The 26,736-nt window shown below is 35.7% G+C and overlaps 3 protein-coding genes across 5 annotated transcripts in view; 1 reads left to right on the top strand and 2 right to left on the bottom strand.

Annotated features, from left to right (window-relative positions):
* Nucleotides 1-6,151, bottom strand: part of LOC115445552 (E3 ubiquitin-protein ligase TRIP12) — a 57,727-nt gene extending 51,576 nt beyond the window's left edge. For 2 of the 3 annotated variants that reach the window (XM_030171869.2, XM_037444806.1), the window contains exon 1: nucleotides 5,815-6,151. The gene's annotated coding sequence lies outside the window, so the exon portion shown is untranslated. The remainder of the gene's footprint in view (nucleotides 1-5,814) is intronic. The other variant, XM_037444807.1, reaches the window with a different exon arrangement.
* A 284-nt stretch (nucleotides 6,152-6,435) lies between these two features.
* LOC115445553 (zinc finger protein 2 homolog) lies at nucleotides 6,436-9,309 on the bottom strand. The gene is made up of 4 exons (XM_030171870.2): nucleotides 8,324-9,309; nucleotides 7,877-8,074; nucleotides 7,122-7,225; nucleotides 6,436-7,032 (listed from the first exon to the last, which is right to left on the bottom strand). The coding sequence occupies exons 1-4, from the start codon at nucleotides 9,165-9,167 to the stop codon at nucleotides 6,529-6,531; spliced, it is 1,650 nt and encodes a 549-aa protein (XP_030027730.1). The 5' UTR covers nucleotides 9,168-9,309; the 3' UTR covers nucleotides 6,436-6,528.
* A 382-nt stretch (nucleotides 9,310-9,691) lies between these two features.
* On the top strand, nucleotides 9,692-26,465 carry LOC115445543 (coiled-coil domain-containing protein 39). Its single transcript, XM_030171858.2, has 24 exons — nucleotides 9,692-10,073; nucleotides 10,453-10,561; nucleotides 10,970-11,117; nucleotides 11,377-11,534; nucleotides 11,841-11,960; nucleotides 12,392-12,493; nucleotides 13,021-13,212; nucleotides 13,496-13,621; nucleotides 14,058-14,147; nucleotides 14,471-14,597; nucleotides 14,974-15,062; nucleotides 15,284-15,381; nucleotides 15,632-15,761; nucleotides 16,804-16,998; nucleotides 17,087-17,226; nucleotides 17,814-17,889; nucleotides 18,306-18,465; nucleotides 18,758-18,923; nucleotides 19,171-19,318; nucleotides 19,551-19,729; nucleotides 20,439-20,494; nucleotides 24,355-24,473; nucleotides 24,946-24,970; nucleotides 26,102-26,465. Exons 1-24 carry the CDS (start codon nucleotides 9,946-9,948, stop codon nucleotides 26,206-26,208), a joined length of 2,988 nt encoding a protein of 995 aa, XP_030027718.1. The 5' UTR covers nucleotides 9,692-9,945; the 3' UTR covers nucleotides 26,209-26,465.
* Nucleotides 26,466-26,736: the final 271 nt, after the last annotated feature.

The following is a 26,736-nucleotide window of genomic DNA, read 5'->3' as shown; positions in this document are numbered from 1 at the left end:
GCGCGTTCAAACAAAAAAAAACTCTTCAGCATTTTAAAATGAGTGTAGATAAGCGATTTATTGGGTTAAAAATGTAGGTGCTAAGAAAAAGGAAGCTTTCTTCTGGATAACATTTAGTGATCATTTCATCAAAATTGACCCATTGAACTTTTTAATGTAGATAGAAATCTCATATTGCCATGCCACCTTGTATCAGCGGAGGGGGGAGGTGTGTTATAGGCTCACATATTTTCAATTGTTACGAATTTTGGTGTGTTGTTCAAGGCAAATATAGAAAATATACAGAATGTCCCAATAAATAGTGTCAAGCAGAGGTCCAGATATAGAGCACCCCTTGGGGTATCCAAACCACCCCCTTGTATGTTCCGCGATTTTATAGTTTTCGAGTTATGAATATTTTTATAAATATTAACGAATATTTTGTTTTTAAAAAAGTAAAACACTTCTTTAGGATTTTTTTGTTGCAACAATATTTTCATTCATTAGTTGTTGTTTTTTGCTCAAACAAATGAGCTTCGTAACTTTATATGTATGTAAATCTGTATGCATATAGAAATAGAACTATAACCTGACCGCGACCGCTATGCCGTGCGTCGGGTACTGGGTAGAGACTATACTGAAGATAAAAGGAAAACAAAAACTCAATTTCACATGATAAGGATATTGTCACAATAGATCTTAGCATATTGTTTGAATTTGGTTTAAAATATAACAGGTACCAGATATCTATTTATAGATATAATATAAGTAAATCATAATCGTCAAACGTTGACGAAAAAATGACAAGAGTGCAGTAGGCTGTCCTACTCGTCCCTTGCCGCGCAGCAACCCAAAGCGCGATACAGCGCTCACGGTCGCAGTACAATTTAACTCAACGGATCTAACATTTGAAATTAAAATTAATTATTATTTATTCCTTTCTATATTTTATGTGCTCTCTGGTAGTTAATAAAATATCTCGTTTTTTTTAACCTTCTATTTGCCGTACTTGCAAGACAAAGCTTATGGTCGTTTGGGTAACCGTATCTATACTTACTATTATATAAAGCTGAAGAGTTTGTTTGTTTGTTTGTTTGTTTGAACGCGCTAATCTCAGGAACTACCGGTCCAAACTGAAAAATTCTTTTTGCGTTGGATAGCCCTTTGTTCGTGGAGTGCTATAGGCTATATATCATCACGCTATACCCAATAGGAGCGGGGCAGTAATGGCTAATCTCAGGAACTACCGGTCCAAACTGAAAAATTCTTTTTGCGTTGGATAGCCCTTTGTTCGTGGAGTGCTATAGGCTACATATCATCACGCTATACCCAATAGGAGCGAGGCAGTAATGGCTAATCTCAGGAACTACCGGTCCAAACTGAAAAATTCTTTTTACATTGGATAGCCCTTTGTTCGTGGAGTGCTATAGGCTATATATCATCACGCTATATTCAATAGGAGCGGAGCAGTAATGTCTAATCTCAGGAACTACCGATTCAAACTGAAAAAATATTTTTGTGTTGAATAGTAGGTACTTTGTTTGTGGAGTGCTCAAAGTTATATATCATCACGCTATGACCAATAGGAGCGGAGCAGTAATGAAACATGTTGCAAAACCGGGGAAAATTATGAGTTTTGAGAGCTTCCGTTGCCTGCGCTGCGTAAACGGTTAAAGTTATGCAACAATGATGTATGACGGGAATGTTTCACTTAAAAAGTTCTAAAAAATATATTATTAAACAAAAGTCCCCCGCTGCATCTGTCTGCCTGAACGTATTAAACTCAAAAACTACCCAACGTATTAAGATGAAATTTGGTATGGAGACAGTTTGAGACCCTGGGAAGAACATAGGCTCCCGGGAAACTACTACTTTTATAACGGAAAACTTTAGCCTGAAAAACTTTATAACGCGGGCGGAGCCGCGGGCAAAAGCTAGTCTAACTATAATACTACTCCATAGTGTAATTATTATTAAACACAGTGACTTTTGCAGCAGCACTGAAAGATACTGATGCTTTAGCTTTAATTTTCTACTGGTAACCGATAAGGCCTGGTGAACGAAAAGCATCTAAATAATTCAACCAATATAAAAAAAATTAATGTTTCTGGAGATGTATGGAAGTTAAGATGTTTGGATTGTCTTATCTTTAAGCTATACAAGAAGGTAATATGGGGAGAAGGTAATAATGAGACAATTATAATAATACATTTATTATTTAGACTAGCCAATAGTTATTGCAATAACCATTTAGTAATCTATACTATTATATAAAGCTGAAGAGTTTGTTTGTTTGTTTGTTTGAACGCGCTAATCTCAGGAACTACCGGTCCAAACCGAAAAATTCTTTTTGCGTTGGATAGCCCTTTGTTCGTGGAGTGCTATAGGCTATATATCATCACGCTATACCCAATAGGAGCGGAGCAGTAATGTCTTATCTCAGGAACTACCGGTTCGAACTGAAAAATTCTTTTGTGTTGGATAGCCCTTTGTTCGTGGAGTGCTATAGGCTATATATCATCACGCTATACCCAATAGGAGCGGAGCAGTAATGTCTTATCTCAGGAACTACCGGTGCGAACTGAAAGATTCGTTTTGTGTTGGATAGCCCTTTGTTCGTGGAGTGCTATAGGCTATATATCATCACGCTATACCCAATAGGAGCGGAGCAGTAATGTCTTATCTCAGGAACTACCGGTTTGAACTGAAAAATTCTTTTGTGTTGGATAGCCCTTTGTTCGTGGAGTGCTATCGGCTATATATCATCACGCTATATCCAATAGGAGCGGAGCAGTAATGTCTTATCTCAGGAACTACCGGTTCGAACTGAAAAAATCTTTTTGTGTTGGATAGCCCTTTGTTCGTGGAGTGCTATCGGCTATATATCATCACGCTATACCCAATAGGAGCGGAGCAGTATTGTCTTATCTCAGGAACTACCGGTTCGAACTGAAAAATTCTTTTTGTGTTGGATAGCCCTTTGTTTGTGGAGTGCTATAGGCTATATATCATCACGCTATACCCAATAGGAGCGGAGCAGTAATGTCTTATCTCAGGAACTACCGGTTCGAACTGAAAAATTCTTTTTGTGTTGGATAGCCCTTTGTTCGTGGAGTGCTATCGGCTATATATCATCACGCTATACCCAATAGGAGCGGAGCAGTATTGTCTTATCTCAGGAACTACCGGTTCGAACTGAAAAATTCTTTTGTATTGGATAGCCCTTTGTTTGTGGAGTGCTATAGGCTATATATCATCACGCTATACCCAATAGGAGCGGAGCAGTAATGGCTAAACTCAGGAACTACCGGTCCCAACAGAAAAAATATTTTTGCGTTGGATAGCCTTTTGTTCGTGGAGTGCTATAGGCTATATATCATCACGCTATACCCAATAGGAGCGGAGCAGTAATGGCTAATCTCAGAAACTACCGATTCAAACTGAAAAAATATTTTTGTGTTGAATAGTCCTTTGTTTGTGGAGTGCTCAAAGTTATATATCATCACGCTATGACCAATAGGAGCGGAGCAGTAATGTCTAATCTCAGGAACTACCGGTTTCAACTGAAAAATTCTTTTTGTGTTGGATAGCCCTTTGTTTGTGGAGTGCTATAGGCTATATATCATCACGCTATGACTAATAGGAGCGGAACAGTAATGAAACATGTTGCAAATCGAGGAAAAAATATTAGTTTTGAGAGCTTCCGTTGCGTGCGCTGCGTAAACGGTTAAAGTTATGCAACAATGATGTATGACGGGATTGTTCCTCTTAAAAAGTTCTAAAAAATATATTATAAAACAAAGTCCCCCGCTGCATCTGTCTGCCTGAACGTGTTAAACTCAAAAACTACCCAACGTATTAAGATGAAATTTGGTATGGAGACAGTTTGAGTCCCTGGGAAGAACATAGGCTCCCGGGAAACTATTACTTTTATAACGGAAAACTTTAGCCTGAAAAACTTTATAACGCGGGCGGAGCCGCGGGCAAAAGCTAGTGTAATATAATAAATAAGAACTTGCCAGTAGAGCCCATGCTCTTCTCTATAGAGGAGCAACCTGGGCTAAAGAATAAATAACAAAATTTGAGCTACAGACACAAGAAAGATAAATAAAAGTCGAAGATGTAACCAAGAAGACTCAGCAACTTAAATGGCGCTGGTCAGGTCACATGGTAAAGAAAAGGCTAAGAAAGGCAACTAAAATGGATGAAACACCTTACTGAATGGATCCCACAATGTACCAAAAGAAAAGAGGCAAACACCTAAACAGATGGTTTGATGACATAAAAAAAGGTTGCAGGACCCCTGTGGCTGAGAGGTGCAAGAGAGAGAAAGGAATGGAAGAGGTTAGAAGAGATCTATGTGTCTGCAGGATACACTAATATAGATTTGGAACCAGACTGATGTGCACACTTATATTTTATGTACTCATTAAAAAAAAGCAGTAATTAAGGCTTTTGAATTTGAATGTAGTATGCAAAAGAAATAGCAAAGCTGTAATTTTAACAAATCACTGACATTTTTGAAGCTTGATGGGGAATAACTTTAGACATACAGAATAAATTAATCTGCAACACAAAATTCTTCCTTAGTGTAGTATATATTTTATTAAAATATTGAAAATGAGGTATTGTACCAAATAATGGCCACTTTTATTAGAGAGCTGAAATTCTGCAAAAATCTAACCAATATTATAATGGCAAAAATCATGAAAAGGTTTGGAAACTGGTGATCAAATTTGAAAAAAATTGGAACAGAGACACAAAACAGTTATAATTTCAATACTGAAAGGTGTCTCAGGCAAATAAGTACTAAAGTGAATATCGGCTGGTATGTTATCCAATTATAATAAAATAGATTCTTTCCCAATTTTTCTGAAGAATACTTTTTATTGTGTGCATCCCATACATTGCCTAAATAGCCTATACATTCCTAATTTATGATATTTCTTTTCAAAGTAATTCTAGCAAGTACCTGTGATACGGGGAAGCAGTAAATTGCAATACAATTGGCCTACCATCATTATTACATTTGAACTCACCAACACTTCTTTTATTGGATGCTTCACTTGGCACAAATATTTAACAACTAAGCTACAAAGATAATGTAAAATATTCTGCCATCAGAAAGAAATACAAATATAGTAAAACTAAACAAAGTTCAAAGCAAAAATTTTAACTATGTAATGGTCAGTATAAGATGAATTTTGATAATTGTTTTAAGATTATTGGATATATCAACTTATTGAAAGAACTGTAAAATGTATGGCATGTTATGAAATCTGAAGTCCGCCTGTTTTAACAAAACAATTATTTTCTTCAAGGGGTTAATATATCATTTTTAAAATAATTAATAGAAAAGGGTTCAACCAAAAAAGTACAGTATTAAGTAAATTGATAAATTCCATTATTATATAAAAAACATTAATTTACTTCTCAACTTCATTATATTCCAGTCAAGAAACATATTAGTTTATGAAATAATAGTATTTCTTTGTAATCATAGACAATATTTCCTTTGTTATAATTTATGCAATTAAATCTATTATAATGACAGTAAATATTACCTTAGTTATAATTCATTAATTAAACTTCACTGTTCACACAAATTCGTAGGTATTGTGGACACTTATTTTTATTTATTTTTTTTATGAATTCTATATACAAAATGCCAAAGTTACTTGTAATACGTATCCAAAACACAGTTACATCATGACCTTCTGATAAATAGGCAACTTTACACTGTGCACTCGTATAGACGAAATCAATACTCGGTTGTACATACTATTAAAAACCTAGGTATGTAGAAAGTGGTAAGAATATTTTAAAATTACTTACGTACTAATTGGCCTTTGATGCACGGAAGTTTTCATGAAATTGCAAATCGTTGGCCTAATTTATACACATTGCATGTGGGTACTACGAATAAGACGTAATAAATCACCAAAGCAATTTCATTTATCGAGTAATGTCTGACAAAACTTCAAATCGATTGTTTTCTACTCTACATATAATTTAGAGAATCCATAAAATCCACATGAAGTTCACCGAATGTCACTTCGTCGTAATGGAATATCACTATTTAATTTTGATCCATACTGATTTTCACAAATTTTCGTGCGATCACAGAAGAACAAAAACAGCTGGTTGTTCATTTATGTTTTTTTTTTTCAACACAAAGCGAAGAATAGAGAATTTCAATGGTGTGGGAAACCGATATTTACCGATTTATATTATCGGTCAAAGTATTCAAACTATTATTTATGGATTTCATTTATTCTTGGTTCAATGTTGAAAAATGGCATGTATTATTGTATACACTTTGAATATATTATTTAGCATAGAAACAATATTATGAAATTTATATTTAGCATGCATGCATGCATGCTTGCATCCACATGTGAGGTTAAAAAGACCTCTTACCTATTATAATTTTATTAAAAACGTGCGATAATATGTGAAGTATTAAGGAAAAATTAAATGATTGTTTCCTTATTTATAATAAGTAATTGTATGTTGATTTATTAAGCAAATAATATAATATATACTCTTTTATAAAAAGCCGTTGAAATCTTTATATAAGTCAAAACATTTTTCATCACTTCGCTCTTGCAAAATTCCAGTATAATCTTCTTCTTTTGATAAGCATAAATTTTTTAGAATTTCAGATGGAGAAGGTACATTTTTCTCTTCAACTGGAATACTATCCATCAATTCCTCAAGAATGCAATCCGCATTGCATTTACTTGTTGTTGCAGAATAAGGTAGTTCAGATTTTTCTTGCAAGTTATTATTTTCATTAAAAGTGTCAGCTATTAATCTAAAATTTTCGGATTCCATATCTTCCAATGACAATTTAGCGCCTGTTCGAACTAATTCAGCGTTCACGTCAGATATTTCCGCATAGCTCAAGTTACCTTGTTTAGCTTGTATTTGTTCTGAAACTGTTTTATTAGATTTTGCATGTTTCTTTTTAAGCTTCTCAACCAAGTCACCTGCTTGACGAATTACCGTACCTGGTGGTTGAGCTTGGCATTTATGAGTTCTTTGCGATACCTTCAATCAGATACATATGTTATTAATTACAGTACCTAAGTATTTTTATTTAGAAAATATAAAATTAAAAATACATTATAAATATTTACTTTGTAACGAAAACTCTTGTCGCATGCAGTACATTTGTATGGCATAACTCCTGTATGTATTCTTCTATGTACTAAATATGATACCCGTTGTCGGAAGCATTTGCCTGTAATAAGTAAAAACGATAATTTCAAAATGCAATATGATGATATTATAAAATAGTAAATTAAAAGTAAATTAGTCCTAACGAGAAACTTGCAAGTCTGTTTTTATCCTACTGCTCTTGAAAGCGTATAGTTTCTGAATTTACTACTATTTTAATTATGCTTAATATAGCTTATACCATTTCATTACAATCTATCAATAGTATTGTGGTACCAGTTATAGTTATTTTTTTCTTATTTCCGGAATATTGACCCAGACATCAATAATTTAAAAGATTTACCTACGTACCCAAAGAAATAAATAATTGCTCTTTTGTATTATTAAGTTATTGGTACTTATTTATAATCTTTGAGAGCATTACAATAAGTAATTAAATATCGTTAGCTGCGAAGCGAATATACCTTCTTTTGTGATCAAAAGAAATTTCCGGCCAGTATGTGAAAAAATGTCCGGAAAAAAGGGTGCCTCGCCAAAGCGGTCTCGGTACCCAGGACTGGGCCTGTATACTAACATAAAAACAATAATGAGAAGATTTAACGTAGGGATTTATTTTGTTTGGAGAAGATCAAACGCTGTGAGGGTTTTCGTCTGTGGTGTCTGTTGCAATAATATAGATCTATATAGAAATTTTCATTGACACAAAAATAATTACCACATGTTTCACATGAAAACGGTTTTTCACCAGTGTGAATTCGTTGATGGTTATGAAGTGTAGACAGCTCTTTGAACGCTCGCCCACAATAGCTACACGTGTGTGGCTTTTCGTCATTGTGATACAACAGATGCTTGTGATACGACTGCTGAAACGTAAACGTCTTGTTACATTGCGTACAGGCGTATGGAGTTTCACCTGTAAAAAAAATACAAATACATTTAAAATATTGTAACATTATTAAATATTGGTAGAAATCAACAGGCAGACACAGGATTGTGATGTGGCATTTTTATTAAAATTAGAAAGCGCGATTGTATTATACGTAACTAGTCAGGTTAAACGTGTAAATGATGTTGGTGCATTTTGAATTTTATGTCAATAAGTAATAAGTATTATTCTGTTAGTACGAATTACCTCAAAAACAAACACCAATTATATTTTAACCTGTATGAAGTCGTTTATGTTTCTTGAGAAAATATTTCGTTGTAAAACATTTTCTGCAAACATCACATTGCCATTGTTTATTATCATTTCGTTGTATCGTTAAAGGTTTTTCATCAGCGATTTGATCTCCATTTTTTCCGTTGCTTCCTTCATGAACTGTAGCTTCTGTGTTTCCCGACAAGAATCCATAATGTGCTACTCTCAAATGAACCATTAAAGATCCTCTCATTTTAAAATTCTTGGGACATAAATGACAGTGATAACGAGTAACGGTGTGGTTCGGATTGTCATCAATGTTGTGAATTAAACATCTATGCATTTTTAAAATATTAACATCAACAAACTGCAAGCCACATATGTTACATGTTGTGTTTGTTGGCAATATCGCAGTCTCCGTTTTAACGTATACTGATTCAGCTACTTCTTTAGATTCATCCATGGCCTTCCGGGATATATCTATAACTGGTACAGTATTTAAAGATATCACCGGTAGCTTTGGATATATTTTGACATATTTTACTGGCGCATTTATCGTGGGTGAAGGCGTTTTATTTTTAGACGTCGACGCTTTAGACTTCTTGTGTTGTGGCACGTTTTGGATGTAATTTTTTAAAGGTCCCTTGTTCTTATCTTTTACTACGGATTCTCTCGATGGTAGTAGTTTTACGTGGCTGAAAAGATGTATCGTTAATTTATCTAATCCACACACTTCTTCTTGACAAACTGGACAAACAATTGTATTTGTAGACACATGTATTAGTCTATCTCTTAACGATTGCACAGTATCAAAAACTCCCGTATGAGAACATATTGGACAGGGTAAAGAAGCAGCATCAGCACTCATGATGATAAATATTATAATTTGAAACTTAATATTACGATTTATTATGTACAGCTAACATTAACGCACGTTAGCAATTTCCCACGAAACTAAACCTCGAATGAGTTATTTTTGGAAGTTTGGTCTTACGTGTTTTTGGAGGCGATTCAAGATATTCTGCAATACCAGAGTTTAAATCTTGCAAGATATATTATGCTAACTTCCATAAGTATTCTAAATATAGGTAATATTATAGTAATATTATTATCTTACGCTAGGTACGTATAATAGGCATAGGCCTATTTTTTATTTATATATAGTAGTTAAATAAATTATATCTCTTTATCTAGATCCTAAAATGAATAAATATTGAATGTTTTCAGTTTAATCTTGATTAGTTCTTTTTTATATATATGTAAATATTAAAATTGTATTTTTTTATACAACTCCATTTCAAATGTTTTTATTTTTGCTGTCATATAATCGTTACGATTTTTACATAGGAGCCGGTACTCTTCACTAAATAAATCTATGGTTCTATTTTTTGTAATGTCAAAATCATATTTCGAAAATGGCGGTGAATTTGTTTGTTTATTTGGCAACGAGATTAACAAGATAGTATTTATTTCCCTAGTGATTTATTGCTCTTTCAATATGAGTATTCTTTAGAGTTTTCTTATTGATGTAACAACATTTCAACCATAGCAACGGTACATTATTGAAGAAACATTGTGATATTCTGTTCTTAAAACTTTCTACTAATAAATACATTTTGGAATATTTTTACACAAAGTAAATAATCATGACGGAACACAATAAAATGCCAAGCTATATGGCACAGCTATTGGAACAACTTGGATGGAATCAAGGCACGCGAATACCTTTGGCTAACCAAGAAAATCAAGAATTAGAGACCCTTTTAATAAACAGGTCCTATCTTGACAAATCTGATTTTTTTTCAGTCCAAAGAAAAATTTTCAGCTTATTGATGTATTTATTATTACATAAAAAAATCATAAATGTAGTGATTCTACAATATATTGTAATTATGCATAGTTGTGTATAGATACATTCATTTGGTATTAAAATATTGAAAAGTAGTTGTTAATTGTATAATTACCGCTTTGAAACAGAGAAAGATGGAATATAGTCTGTTACATTAATATTAATTTTTAGTACCATCCAAGTATTATGCTCGGTTTTCATGAAATAAGTTATGGTCTATTTTAAAGACATTTATGAATTTTTAAAGTGGTTATAACAAGCCACTAGTTAACATTTCACTAAAATAAATAACTTTCTGTTACAGGCAAAATGAGTTGCAGCACCTTAAAGAATCTGTTGTATTGCAGAATCAGAAAAGTGATGATCTTGCTAACTATAAACATCATGTACATTCTGAATATCAGGAGAATAGTGTATGTTTAACAGATTGTAATATGAATATTTGTAATTACTGTTGTTTCTAAAATGTATATACAAGAAAACTTAGTAATTTCTTTTGTAAACTATAGAGAATAATAGTCATATAAGCTTGAGTATACTGGGAGTGAAGGCAGGGAGAGCAGCTAGCCATCCCTGGATGCAACTCAAGCGATTTATTTTTTATGTAATGGTCTGTGTAATATGTTAAATTAGTGGGACTAACTAAATGAAATTTCCACTTTGAATTGGGATGTAATATTTAAGATCCCTACCCTGTCAGTTGACAGGTGGCTTTGCTCATAAATATAAGGGATCAAATAGGAATTTCAAACAGACCCGCATCTATAAAAACAGCACAATTTAAATTATGTTGTATTGTTAACTGAGCCATTTGTTTCCAGCGACTCCTGTTTGCACACAAGCAACAGCTGGAGCAAGAGGTGAAGTTGCGCCAGCTGTCGTCCAACGAGGCAGAGAGGCTTGACAGAGATATTGTTGATTGTGGCAAACAGAGCAAAGACATTACTACAAGAATTGATAGACTTCAAAGTACTCATTACCTTGTCATAGTTTGAAATAATTTATTTAAAGTTATCTTTAATAGTTTCGTAACATTTAAATAATGTTAGACACAATATTTAAATGAAAAATAATATTTATAAAATAATACTTTAAAGAAAAATATAGACATAATTGTCTTCATTTTAAAATGTTTTTTTTTTTTACCATTTAATCAAATATACTTCAATGCTAAATCAATAGTAAAATACACACTGTGTCTGAAAGTTTTGGGTGTATTTATTTTCAGCGAACATTGGCCGTTTGCTGAAGAAGGCGGATGTTCTGAAGACAGAGGTGTGCGGCGAGCGCGGCGCGCTGCAAGAATGGCGCGCGGCGCTGGAGCGGAACGCGGGCGACATCACCGCCATCGAGCAGTTCACCAAGCAGGACTTCTCTAAAGCTAAAGTAAACTAATCATAGCAAATAGTTTCACAATATCTTATTTACTGTGATAGTCCCAAATTTTCATATAATAAAGTGCTACATTTACTGTAGAGGAATATTGTTATCATTAAAAATCAGTCCTGAAGTCAACTATATCTCTACTGTGATTAATGTGATTTTTTTGTTCGAACAACGCAATATTTCATTCTACTAATGCTTTTATTTGAAAATTTCGTGATAATAATATAACTAGACATACATGGCTAGTGGCTAGTCTAAATGACTTATGGATATGAGTGCTTATAATGTGTTCTCTCCCTTCTTCAGGCATTGGAAACCAAAAGACAGAAACTGAAGCTGGAACACGACCACATGCAAGAGCGAATAAACCAGCTCGTTTCAAATCTCAACGCCGAGGAGAGAGCATGCGATAGGATTTCAGTTCAGGTGAAATTATTGGGAAGAATTATTTCACGTCAGTGTATCAACAACAATCAACTCAGCAACGTATTTATGGCTGATTTCATTGGTCGTTAAAGTCCGATTGCGGGATGCGGCAGAGTTCATGCATGCCATAGGAATAAATTAAACCCTGTATTCAGACATGACATAGGGTCCGCCTATATTCAGACATGACATACAGCCATTTTATTAGTAGTTATTTTGTTTTTTGAGGTAAAATTTTGGAGGATATTATTGAGGTAACTGCCAGTGAAAATAAGGCATTTTTTAATGAGAGTTAGGTAAAATACAAATGAACATGTATTTAAAATTTTGGTGTATTAAAGTTTTAATATTGATAATACGATGGTCCTATCTAATAAAGTAATGTTGATTCTTGCGCTTCGAATTTCATTTACATATGTCATCGCTTTCAGGTGATGGAGGGCATGGAACAGAGGAAGATGATGATGATGACTTGGACCAGCGCCGTGGAGAACTTGCGACAAAGAGACACCGACATTAGACACACCAGAGAGGTATTGTACTATGTAATATTAGAACCAGTGACCATTAATGTTTGAGACTGACATATGCATTTTATGGGCTGCAGGGCAAAGTACACTTCGCTGGCTCACTATAACAAGGTCTTGTGTTAATTTTTACTTATGTTGCAAACAGTAGATTAAAATAAGTCATATAAAACTAAAAAAGGCAATATTCTCATGATTCCTACTTCATTTATCTTTCTTTACAGGAAATTTTCATTGAAAATGAACATTAATAATGTGATATGTATATATTTTTTAAATCCTTGTTTAGGGATCTTTTTTATACGTTATGACAATATTGCTCCATAGATAAATTTACTTTGTACCAGAAAGTTGGCAAACGAGGAAGTGTATCACCTCGCCGTGAATGGGATCGGGAATCATTTTACTAAAATTACTAATATGCCAGTGAAGTATCAGTGATATCGTGCGAATTAAGTGAACAATATTTTCAGTCCGCCAGCGATCATATCTTGGGTTTACGGGCAGAACATTGAATAGACAACTGTTGTCAGGACTATGCAGCATTGGAAGAGGAGGCCAACAACATAGCGGAGCAATGTCGCGAGCAACAGTCGTTCTGCGATCAACAACGCGGGAACAACGCAGACGCGCAGCGCGACAACATGGCGTTCGCGCAACAACTCAGCAACATCAGGCTCGCACATCAAAACCTCGTTGAAGATAATCTCACGTTAGATAGCGAGGTATCGACTTGTTTTAATAAAATAACGCTAAAAAGAATAATTTATTTAATAAAGCTTAGAAAACTCGGAATTATCATGTAGGGGTTAACATACCTTTTGTATTTATTTTTATCAAAACTATTCCAGTTACTAAAAAGAGTTTATTATTATCATCTCATAGTGTGTTTCACTAAGGAAAAATATACAATGTACCTATAAAAACCTACTATTAATTGACGCCTATAAAGCAGCTGTGTTCACTGCCGCGCATGACGCAGTATATAACGTAAGGTAATGTCGTCAGTCCCAGAGTCTCCAACGCGAGCTGACTAACGTGCGCAACACGCTGGAGAGACTGCACATGGAGAACCGCCAGATCATGGAGGAGCAGCATCGCAAGGACCTCGCGCTGCAGGCTGTCAACGGGAAGGTAACATTATACTCTTTCGTGTCGTCACGAACCCACTCATAAATAGATCTCAATCACTTATCTGTTTGCCGCACACTAGTTTATTAAATACAAGTTTTTTACACGTGTGCATTATTTAATCTCTTACTTTAGCAGAAATGAAAGACCATATAAGCCGCATCCTTTATGTATTGTTTAAAGTTATATGTATGTTAATGACTACCACTGTGCGGTCCCGAGTCGTACAGCAATATTGGGTTTTGCTACTCAGTATCAGCCCAGAGTCTAGATCTTGTGCTCGATATGGTGATAGACTCGTCTGCTAGCACATGATGGGATGGAACATGCTTAGCGAAAAGTGGGTTCAGGGATAATAAAGTGATGTGTATTAATTTTGTTTTTTTAGATAATTCATACAATTCTTTAGACAATTAATAGAATGCTTTTTCTTTAACAGATTAGAGAGCTGAAAGAAAAATTGACAGACTCCTTGGACAAGTCGAAATCTTCAGAGAAGAGAGCGAAAGAACTTGAGGATATGCTCAATGTAATCAATTCTCTTTATAATGTAGCTGTGACTATTCACAACAGCATCAGTTAAGTCATAACTTTGATCAACTTGTCTACCAAATGGAATTTGAGATATCCCTAATATTGCACTTAGCCATGAGTGTAAATAATTTTAAGCTTTCCAGTTGTCGCTAAGAGTAAAGTTACCTGTCACCTGACCTTAGACTGCCCTTAGCTCTGGTTTTACAGTGTTAGTGTTATTATTATTCAAAATGCAGAAAACTATAAAATACCTATTATATCAAATTAAAAAAACATCCAGTGGCTCTCAACAGATTTGTTATTTTGTATATAATTCAGGAGGAGGAGCGGTACGCGAGCCAGCTGACGGTGAACCAACAGCGCGCCATGCACTGCTCCTTCGTGGAGCAACAGAAACTGCTCGCGCTCAAGAACGAGGAGAAACTGTTCCACATGCAACTTAAAGGTATGCCCGTTACAAATTATTCACTGAAACCTAATTGGTATTATATATATCGTTATTCCTGACTTTATGGTGGGGGAGTTAAGTTTTTGGGTTCTGCCTTGTATATTTTGTAATCTCGGATGGAATCGGTTCGGTGTATGGTAAAATTTTAATAAATGATTATAATAAAATGAACTATACGTAATTTATGCATAAAAATGTCTTGCCAGAGCCAAAAATATTAAAGTAAGCTCACGTTGGCGATATTGCATTTAGTCGTTGAACCTTGCGGTGCGTCAAGGGCTAGGAAATATTAAACAAGGATACTGTTATTAGACAAGCTTCAGTCTAGATTGTCCAGATGGACAAGTACTCTCATCGTTTCTTATCATTGCAGCCTCGAAAGCAATAATGAGTAAGTTGGAAAGCAAACAGCGCAGCATTCAAAGAGATCTTCAAAGTCAAAAGGAATCACTGTACGCTATTGTAAGTAATCAAAGTTTGGATTTGAATTAAAAAAATAATATTTGTAACAAATTATTTATATTATGTCGAGAGTATAAACATTATAGAGTAAAACATAACCGAAGTTATTTCAGTTTAGTCCAAACAACGAGAATAAAGTCTTTCAGTACTTAATTCTATTAACAGATTTTAAGAGTTGTATATATCCTGTAAAACTTGTTTTATTATTACTTCTTATTCAGAGCTACCAAGTGGAGACTATCGGCGCAAGAGTTTCACATATGGAGGGTGCTCAGGCTGAGCGGGAATGCTCCGCTGAATTGGTGGAAAAAGAAAACAGGTAACAAGTGCTGCAATTATGTTTTATCTATGATCAGATAGGATTGACTATACAAGTGGCCAGGCGAAGCGATCGCGTGAGTTGTCGACTAATGTTGCAGGGATATCACGCACAACACCTGAAACTACATTCGTCGTCGCTTGTCACAGTTTGGAAAAAATAATTGTACCATCATTCATAATTAAGTTCATAGCGGCTATGACTGAGTAATCATAGTGCATGAATGTTAAGGCGCGTGGTGACGTTGCAGGTTGAAGGAGGTGTGCGGGCGGGCGGCGGCGCGCGTGTCGCTGCTGGAGCGGCACTCGGCCAAGCTGCTCGACGACATGCGCCGCCTCACCAGGGACCTCGAGCTGCGCAGCGCAGACCACATCAAATTGGTAATTCTGAATATTTATTGCGGAGAATCTCCGCAATAAATATAAGTATCCATTTTATAAATTGTAAAACATCTCCGCCGGAGATGTTTTACAATTTATAAAAATAGATACTTGGATAGATGCTCAAGTTTTTCAGTATTTTGTATCAGATAATGTGTAAACTAATAAGTGAAAGATTGACTAATCAAAATTAATTAAGTTATGCATAATAAGCGAACACGATGATAATCTATACTATTATATAAAGCTGAAGAGTTTGTTTGTTTGTTTGTTTGTTTGAACGCGCTAATCTCAGGAACTACCGGTCCAAACTGAAAAATTCTTTTTGCGTTGGATAGCCCTTTGTTCGTGGAGTGCTATAGGCTATATATCATCACGCTATACCCAATAGGAGCGGAGCAGTAATGGCTAATCTCAGGAACTACCGGTCCAAACTGAAAAATTCTTTTGCGTTGGATAGCCCTTTGTTCGTGGAGTGCTATATGCTATAAGTATATCATCACGCTATACCCAATAGGAGCGGAGCAGTAATGGCTAATCTCAGGAACTACCGGTTGGAACTAAAAAAATCTTTTTGTGTTGAATAGCCCTTTGTTTTTGGAGTGCTCTAAGTTATATATCATCACGCTATGACCAATAGGAGCGGAGCAGTAATGAAACATGTTGCAAACACGGGGACAATTTATTAGTTTTGAAGGCTTCCGTTGCGTGCGCTGCGTCAACGGTTAAAGTTATGCAACAATGATGTATGACGGGATTGTTCCTCTTAAAAAGTTGTAAAAAATATATTATAAATCATAGTCCCCCGCTGCATCTGTCTGCCTGAACGTGTTAAACTCAAAAACTACCCAACGTATTAAGATGAAATTTGGTATGGAGTCAGTTTGAGACCCTGGGAAGAACATAGGCTCCCGGGAAACCACTACTTTTATAACGGAAAACTTTAGCCTGAAAAACTTTATAACGCGGGCGGAGCCGCGGGCAAAAGCTAGTTCGAAGAATATAAACAATAACAATTAATCAATTTTATGTGGGTTATCAGCAAAGTCGTCTGAAGACGTCGCTGCTGGAGGTGGAGGGCGGGTCGAAGGAGCTGCGTGCGTCGCGCGGGGAGTGGCGCGCCGCGCGCGTGCGACTCGCGCTGCTGCGCCTGCGCGCCGCCGCCGCCGCGCGCACCGTGCAGAACCTAAACACGCATGCGCTCACCATCGACCAGCGTCGCTTGCATCTCGACGCTGTAACCACTTACTTACTATTTAATCACAGCAGATATAAGTGGATTAACAATTAAAAAAATAACATAAGTTTTCGGTGCGATCTCTAAGGCGATGAACGAGCGTCTGGTGGAGATCAAAGCGCGGCGCGACATGTTCGCGGTGCAACGGCGCGCGTTGCTCGAGGACTGCGGCAAGCTGCGCAGCGAGATACGTGAGAGAGAACAGCGCATAGAACAACTCAAGAAGAGGTACAGTACATTGCATTATATGGACATATTTTTTGTCCGTTTTTTGTTTTGTGTAGTTGTACCGGATTTCTCCGACTCAAAGGACCAAATCACTGAACAAGATTGATCTTCCCTTACACTATTGATAGACAAATGTTATAACAGACGAAGAGTTATAGTAAAATTAATCACCCGGATTGGCTACTTATTAAACACAAATTTAATAGTATGATCTAATAAACAATTGTTACTTGTTAGAGAAACAAAGTTGTAAATGTTTGGTATCACATTTGAAACTAACTGAACGTGTACGTTATTGTACAGGAGTTGTTATATTGTGGTCATATTTTAGTGCAATTTAAATATTGAATGGGTCAGTTCTAACGAGGTAGTATAGACGATTTGAGACTGCTTTTTCGTTAGAGGTGCTGTTATCTTCTTACCTTTCTCAACCTTTCGTTTCTTAGTCTTAAAAGTCCAACATAACACAATCCCCGAAAAGGGACAGCTCAAGGGGCACCGTTATTTCGGGAGAAGTCTTTTGTGCAAACGGAACCGCGAGTTAAATTTAGTATTATCTAAAAAGACAATCGTTATACACTTTTCAGATACGATATATTCATTGGATCTTTGGGGAAAGATGAGTCCGGACAACAGCTGTCCGTTACTTTCTTCAAAATTAAGGTAATTTGAATTCATTCGCTGTTATGAGCTGATTTGTTGTTAATAATAGAATTATTAGATTATTAGTTTTGACAATTAAGTAATTTTGCATAGAGATAATTACACTACAACATCTGTCATTACAACTACTATAAACCAGGAAATATTCTGATGCATTTTATACGGATTTTTTATAATACGTGATGTTTGAAACATAATAAGTGTAATGTAGAATAGTGTAATACACACTCTATTCATTGTAAGTAACGTAACATAAGTAAATAATAAATTTATTTTGGATATTTATTTTACCAAACATATACATGTTTACTGACGCTTAATTTACTTGTTAACCAGTGGATAGAAAGATTAATTTTTGTAGAAAATAAATGCGTAGTTTGTACACGTTATGTCCGTGTGCGTGTGCGTGTGCGCAGTTCGCGGCGGAGCGCGCGGAGCTGCGCGGGCGCGGCGCGGCGCTGGACGGCGAGCTGGCGCGCCGCGAGCGGGACGTCGCCGCGCTCGAGGCCACGCTCCGCCTCGTGCACCACGCGCACCAACACTTCATGCACCACATCGCACCGCTGCAACACGACTGTGACTGACTGGCTCTACTACCACCTCTTAACAACATACCACTTACATCTGAAACATTTCATTTCAAAATGTTTTATATAAATTTGACGAAAATTGTGCTGAGAAACTGCCTTACTGGTTAATCGCCAGAATTGCTTCATAATAGGCTCGAAGGACCAACATTTTTTGTAGCGGAGTGCCATACAAAATTCTTATTGGGCGAACAGCAAATAGTATTAAATAAATAGTCCAATGGCGTAAATTCTTATAATATGTTGACTATAAAAATTCAAGATAAAATTATATTTTTCAGCGCCTGAAATAGAAGAGTTGAATGCACTGACCAAAGAGTACTATCAGATGAGTGACGAGCTCAAGAGACTGAACGGCACCATCAGTACGTTGGAGCAGAGCATATCAGACAGCAACTCGCGGCTGACCCTCATCACGGACAAGTACAATCAGCTGACCACGCGACAGTGAGTATTATCATCAGAGAGTAGAATAAAACTTTTGGAACCGCCTATGCTCTTTAGATACTGTATCTTTTTGCCGGGATTAGCAAGCGAAAAGTTATATTCGGCAACTACAATAACTATTAATATGGAACTCATCATAACAACATTGCGGACTACAAAGATGATTAACGTTTGTTATGTATACACTGTTAAACTCGTATCGTGATGTGGTTCGACCGCTGGTCGTGAGTGAGTGTGTCGTGTGCAGAGCGGAGGCGGAGGGCGAGCTGGAGTCGAGCCGCGAGCGAGCGCAGCGACAGGCGGCGCGCCTCAACAACGCGCGCGACCTCGTGCGACACAACGCCAGGCGTGCCAAGAAACTCGTCGACGGCGGTGACGACTGGCGCATATTCCAGGTCACTACATCTTCAATGTACTAGAGCCAGGCTAACATATCTGTGATTTTTTGTCCAGTGAGCTAAGATGGTAATAATTTTTTGCCATAATATGACTCCTACATTGGTATTAAACCACAAATACTATTACTGTGGACAATAAATGTTTATGTGTTGGGATTGATATTGCCATGTCAATGTTTGAGCGGTAATGCTATGTCCATAAGTTGTAGAGGTTGGTCTGCATGTCCAGATCGCGCTGTGGGTGCGCGACTACTCGGAGGCGGCGCACAGCGCGCTGCAGGCGCTGGCGGAGGTGTGCGGTGCGGGGGCGGCGGGGGCGGGCGCGCAGTTCGGCGCGCTGCTCGCCGCCACCGACCTGCAGCGCCATCTCACGCGCCACCAGCGACGTCTGCACCTCTTCATACAAAAGTGGCTACTCTACTCTTTACCTATACATTAACCTAGATCAATTACCGTCATCACTACACGCTAAGAAATGTAAATATTGAGGAGAAAAGAAATAATTATAACTATATAAACCTATTCATAATAATAGGGTACCGGTACTCATTTTTGTTCTTTACTATTATCAAATATTTACATAATATAAATTATAACACAGAAGAAATTATGAAAATCCGGTAAAAATCAACAAGTTATACGTCTTTGAATTTTGGGTAATTAACAAGAAACAGAAAAGAAACGAAATACCCACATGTGACGTCATCGGGAATTACGACGCGTGAGAAAGAAAGAGATGAAGCGATATCCTCACATCGCGCCCACTTCTGCACTTTACAATATTTTAAATATGAATTACTCGCTCATTTTTTAACCAATTTTTATGCAGTTTTCGCAGGAGTGCTTCTTTTTCGTATTATTAATCATACATATAGAATAATGTACAAAATCAAGCACAGACCGGTCCACTATTATTGTCTGCCTCACGAACTTCACTACTTATAAGTCAGTTAGTGACTACCTGTCAACTCGCACTACGGCCACCAGCCACTTCGAATTATAATATAAAAATGACTGGAAAAATTATACTGTTATTTTACGTAGGGTTTCGACTAGTAGATTTTTTTTTGTCAACTGTCATAAATGTTCTTATACTATTTTTATTATTTTTCTTCAGAATATTGGATGGCGGACCTTCAAGCTCGTTTAAGGAATCGTGTTTGGAACCTGAAGGTAAACATGCTAAAATGTATTCTATGCGTATGTGTTATAGATTTTGTTCTGTTGTGTAAAAGTCACTCCTAACTTTATGGTCGATCAACAAACCCAGTCTTGTTATTTAGCACTCAGAACAATGACAAGCATAGATGTAACACTATGACATTTGAGTGTACTCTGTCCAATGACTAAATATAAAGAGGACAGGCCTCAAAAGTTAGCTATATGAATAAGTTATATTTATGTTAGGGAAATCGACGCAGAATTGTCAATATATATGTCTATCTCTTTTACTCAAAGCTTATTTGGAACGCAACAAAAAAGACAAAAATAATTGCTTTCTTCGAATATGGCACTATTTCGTTTACTTCAACACACTGGGACCGCCTTGCGGCAGAAACGCTCATTTTATGCTGGCCAGTCGGCAAGTACATGTAGTGTCAGACGATGTAAACAAATCTTCATAAATATTGAATTTAAAGTAATATAATCATATTCTCAATTGTTCAGTGTGTTTATTAGTGTATTTGTTAAGTTTCGAAAATGACTCAGTGTTGTGTGAAAGGATGCAAATCGAATTCACGCAAGAAAGACCCCGAAATATATTTTCATAGGTTAGTAACTGTTTTTACCGAAAATTAGCAAATATCTTTGTATAATTACTTTTTGGATGTGTTTTTATCAATTAAAATGATATGTGGATCTGGTTTGTTAAGCTTTGGACCCTTTTAGGCGTGATTTATACACATTAAAATCATTATGTTTGTTTACACACGAGCTTAGGGATGGGTGGGTGGATTTGTTTAGAAATTATTGATATCGATATTTTAACAGACGCCCGTTTATCAGTTACGGTTTTTTTCTTTGAAAGAATGTTAGAGCACACATCAATATTGTATTATTCAGAACGACAAACTAAGTGAAATTAGAATATTTTTTAAGATAACCAAAAAATTTAAAAACCAAGGCAAAATGAATTGAGAATATTGAGCGACGTGATTGGAATCCTACACCAAATACATATTTCTTTACATTTTGAGAAGATATGCATAAACCACACGTTTAATTAACGCGAGTAAAGATAACTGTTTTCCAACAATATTCCCGATAAGTAAAATAGTAATGATTATTATACTTCACCTAATAGTAATATTACTTTAATATATTGCTATGAATAAAATTAGAATTGTTACATAAAAGAATAGATAAACATAAAAGAAACAACATAAAGATGAAATGTAAGATATATTTTTACAATTGGCGGTCTTATGTTTCGAGCAACCTTTGCATGCACGGAAATAGATACATAATCATATTGTTGTTATTGGAAATAATTATTATAATTTATTATCTTAACCACCATTTTTACGGTCATTGATTTTAGTTTGCTGAACCATAGTTATGTTTCTCGATCAAAGAGCATAATAATAAAATAAAATAAAACCAACCAAATAATTGCTGGCTACGCTATCTTATTCCATTTATCATGTATTAAATAAATATCTTAATCTGTAACTTAAATTTTTAGCAAGGAATAGTGCAACATACAAATATATATCAAACACAACTGGATGTTTGTCACAACAGGTACTGCTTTGTTTAACAATTGTTACTTATAAATCAGTTTCAGTGTGTTTGTTTACATTATGGTTTGTTATATTTATATTATGGTAGTTCCTAACCCCTTTCGTATTTGATCTTTTTGGGGCTTGTTTGTCTCTCTTAATTCTTCGATGTCGATACAAAATTTTCGGTACTAGCATATCACTATTGTAAGGGGCGGAGTCGGCACCATTTTGTTCATGAAATGTGCCGCATGTCACGTGACCATATTACCCATCCTCTATACTTCTTTTATCATTGACTCTGTCTTAGACAGCAAGAAATTTAATTGTGTTGCGATCCCTTCTGACATCTTATCGATATCGATAGATGCTTTGTCTATCGGCTGATTCACAGACCTGCTAAAATAAACACTTTTCGGTCAGTCAACTACAAACCGTTGCAAATTGCTATTTTAGATAAAGGCTAGAAAAAAGATATCAAATCCCTGATTTGGTATTCAAGTACCAAAAGAAGTTTGGGTATATAAAAGCACTCGTTAAGAAGCTGTTAAATTACAATAAACTATAGAACTACCGGCTTTCTTCGAGCTAAATTTTGTCCAATTTTCATTTGCTATTTACAGCAGTTTCCATGCCTTCCGAAACGTCATTTACTAAACACAAAAATGGTTTAGCATTTAGATTATTAAATTAAGAAAATGTTAGAAATTTCGGAAGGAATGGAAACCGCTGTAAGTAACAAACGAGAAATCGGCCGGAATTTCGTCTAGGAGAAAGCCAGTACGCCTTTTGTTCTTTTCTGACTTTCTTAGGGATTAAAAGATACCCAAGAGATGTGATTTGACAGAAGCTACTAAAATGGCACAGTAAAATTAAAACACAGCGGTATCATTCATGTCACATATGTTTGATAACTTATTTCAATGTTAATAAAACTTTGTCGAAATGCTTAGAGCAAACACGGTGCTATTTTTTCCAATGCCAATTGGGAAGAGCTATGGCAACGATCCATTTTTGCCTCATAGCATCATCTGTGGAGAATCTGCAATGAAACAAATTGTATGAAACACACTATGAAAATCAGATAGTTTCCTCGACCCCAGCCTTCGCGCACGGTTTCCAAGTGGCTTTTACCACTACACCGACAGAATATGCAGCACAACACTATTGAACACGACTACGTAAATTGGTAAAAATGAAAAATATTTAATAATGACTGGATCGAATGGCCAACAGCAGATTATAATATGACTACAGCATAATAAAGTATAATTAATAACACTTTTGCACTTATGTATAGGGTTTAAGCGAATATATTAGGTTTTTTGTTTACTCACCAATGGAAGCTGATGATTTCAGTTTCATTTTCTTTACGAGAAGAATGAGATTTACACCCCACAATAACGCAGGCCATTGCTTGTTCCTAAGGCTATATTTTACTTAAACAGCACTGTGTATTTATTAAATATAACAACAAAAATATTACACAACATGTAGCTTCTTTTGAAAAGCACGCGCTGAAGTATAACATAACTAAATTGTGTGGGCGCGTTTGTGACATTGTTTTGAGTTTGGCAAGTTGGAACATTTGACATTTTATTTGCTTTTTAATTGGGCATTATAAAGAGGACCAAAGGTAACCATTTGATTATTTTAAAGTGTACGCAAGCCGACCTTAGCAACATAATATTTGTCTCGTTCTTTTCAACAGTTTTGGCCTATTTGAAAAAATAGGATAAGTATATGAGCGTAATTTAGATTCCTTCTATGCTTGTTCTTGTTCTGAGATTTAGCAGGGTTAACACGTTACAGATGGAGGTGCATTGTAATATGAGAAGGGTGATGATTTTATTTGTCTAAAACCTAATATTTACTATTATAATATTATCAGAACTATTGGCAAACATCGCATACTAATTTCAGCGAATTTGCACAAATTTCCAAGTTTGTGAACACTTTTTGTGGTAAAAAAATTTTGAACATATTATATTATAATATAATATATTCTTGAGATTTATTCAAATAATTACCTATAGACCACCTCCAAATGTAAATGAAAATTCTTTGAACATCCACTTCCACACCGCGATGGGTCAAATCATAACGCAATGCCGCAACATAATTACCGGTACATTAGGTATTGTTGCATAAGCAACAAAATCTAATGTACCGGGCAGAAGCCCGTGCTCGTATTCAGCGAAATGTTGCCCAGTTTGGACGTTTAGTTGTGTAATACTTTTACCACTTAATTAATTATTATGAAGGCTGTATGAAACTAAATAAATTTGAACCCTACATTAATATTTACAGAGTCGGTGTTCTCGAGTTCGTCGGAGTCTATAAAGAGTGGCGTGAGCGTCGCCAGCGGCTACACCAAGCGCTTCTCGGCGTTCCGACGGAGCCTCGCGCCTAAAGTGCAGGAGCCGGCGGTACATACGATATTAGATACTGTGACTATGTCGATTGTGCAGAGACGCTTCATTTCTAACTGCTTGCCACAATTATAGCATTATTAAACGTAACACCGACTGAACCCGGAACGCGATATGCCGGAATGGATCACTGTGGCCGATTTGTCATTATATCTGAGGTGGTCGCTACTTGCTATCCAGTATCTCGGGTATAAAATAGTGAGATATCTCCTAATAATTTGGGCAAAGTATAAATGTCAGTGATTTGATATATACAGGGCCAGTCTGAATTAATCAAGTGCCTTGGTAGATTTTTTAGAGATCTTACGACTATGATGACGTTCAAATGAGTCTGTGGCGCTCCCCGTAAGACCTTGCTGTCTTACCTAGGATTTGGCGTCCCAAGCGGCCGACCGTCCCGCTACTCAAGCCGATACTGAGTGATTTCATTGAGATAAATGTTTTTTTTTTATTTAATTTTTTTTTTCAGCTCATCGAAGCCATCCCGGAACAGGGTAAGCATTTATTTTATAATTTATATTATACTGGCTCTAGGCAGAAATGATAAACAAGTTGAACATTACTTATAAAGATTTCAAAGTTGTATATTATGTTGGTATATAAAAAGCTGATTCAATTCAATAAAATAGATTAACCTGCTGTGATTTATTTCTGCAACCTGCATATAAGTTGATCATTTATCTTACGTCGGGAACCTTAAAACCATCATCACAGATAATATAGATATTAATTGTTCACTCACGGCCGAAATTAATAAAGTCGGCCACCTTCATAACACCATATAACCATAGCTATTGGTGTGAATATTACTTTATTCTGATTTTCGCATTTCAGTTTTCAGTTCGATCTAGAGATATTTGTTTTATATGTTTCGTTCTTCTACCGTTTTAAACGATCAAATTAATTTGAAAGTAATAATTTGGAAGTCTCTGTAATATCTCGCGTCGTCGTCGTCGCATGGAAAATTAACTTACGTGTTGTTAACGGGGTCGACGCTTTGCTTTGATTGTTCAATGCTTGCAGACTTATAAGCACTTTAAAGTAAATCTGTCAAAATAAATAGCTTGAACATACTGCAATACTAATTATGTATAATATGGAAATTGTGAGTAGCATGTGTACATAATCATTATTGATTTTCAAATTAATTGAATGGAATAGTTTTACAGTCGATGAAGGCTATATTTAGTAACCTTGAGTAAAAGCTAACCTAAACCTAATGCGTTTTGGTAGACGGGCAGGTGTTGGGTATCTGATTCGTCCACGTAACTTGCTCGTAGAAGTGATGACTTGCACATGCGCGTCCCTCATTAGACGTATAAAAAAGAGACATAATATATTATTAACTACTCGGTCGCCTTCTCCCTTTCTACCGATGGTCAATCTCGTGAAGGTCGCATTGTCCATTTTTTTATGTCGTATTTATGTATAAACTTGACGTCATAATAATAATTTAACCTCATTAGAAACTTACCCTTTTCACACCATATTTGATATAGGCTCGTCAATTATAATTGTCGTGTTATAAATTGAATAAAGGACCAATCATCCTTTATGGATTTTTATGCATATGAAAAAAAGTCTATAGTGTCTAGTACTATTAAGAGATCATTTTCTCGTTGCAGCTCGTCGTTCGACGGTATCTCTGCGTGTAGTGACTCTGGGGTTGGAGGATTCCATTTCAGCTATGATGTCGACCACAAGCCCGCAAGCACGGAAGTCTTTACATTGAACTTATTGGGATTAGACTATATCCCTTTGGATGAACGTGGTTACATTTTAACTACAACACTATAATTTAGAGATGGTTTTAAAAAGGTCATGACCTAATGTAGACATAAAGTAAACCATTTTGAGTGAGTTTGAAAATATATATTTTTTTTTTTATATTTAAAGTATTTGCCAACAATTATTCAGTTCTTGAATTATTACTTTCATAAAACCTATTTGGAATGTATGTTTGTATGAATTAAAGCGAAGTCATTAAAATTTGCAGTTTTATTTGGTTCTGTTTTCTGTAAAAGGTAAAAATAAATAAAGAAAAGACGTTTTACAATTATATTACAACATTTTAAATTTTTATTTTGCAGTGTGTGTACATTCATAAATTCATACATTTAACTACAATGACACAAAGTAAAATGGCAGCTGGCAAGAAACAAACTTTCAATAAATGTAACAAAATCTTTTCAGGTGGGATATGGGATTATTGTCGACTTTAACTCAATATTAGTAACTACGTTATTACAAGTGCTAGTGT

This window comes from Manduca sexta, chromosome 28, assembly GCF_014839805.1.
Source record: "Manduca sexta isolate Smith_Timp_Sample1 chromosome 28, JHU_Msex_v1.0, whole genome shotgun sequence".
Lineage (NCBI taxonomy): Eukaryota > Metazoa > Arthropoda > Insecta > Lepidoptera > Sphingidae > Manduca > Manduca sexta.
Note: the sequence above shows the minus strand (reverse complement) of the source record. Positions and strands in the feature narration are given on the sequence as shown.

Bases quoted from the DNA above. Each gene is read 5' to 3' on its own strand.
- LOC115445553 (XM_030171870.2), bottom strand. From the start codon at position 9,167: ATGAGTGCTGATGCTGCTTCTTTACCCTGTCCAATATGTTCTCATACG. The intron at 7,226-7,876 runs GTAATTATTTTT...TACTTATTACAG, and splicing joins GTTTTCATGTGAAACATGTG to GCAAATGCTTCCGACAACGG. The intron at 7,033-7,121 runs GTAAATATTTAT...ATCTGATTGAAG, and splicing joins ACAAGAGTTTTCGTTACAAA to GTATCGCAAAGAACTCATAA.
- LOC115445543 (XM_030171858.2), top strand. From the start codon at position 9,946: ATGACGGAACACAATAAAATGCCAAGCTATATGGCACAGCTATTGGAA. The intron at 19,730-20,438 runs GTGGCTACTCTA...ATTTTTCTTCAG, and splicing joins CTGCACCTCTTCATACAAAA to AATATTGGATGGCGGACCTT. The intron at 24,474-24,945 runs GTACATACGATA...TTTTTTTTTCAG, and splicing joins CTAAAGTGCAGGAGCCGGCG to CTCATCGAAGCCATCCCGGA.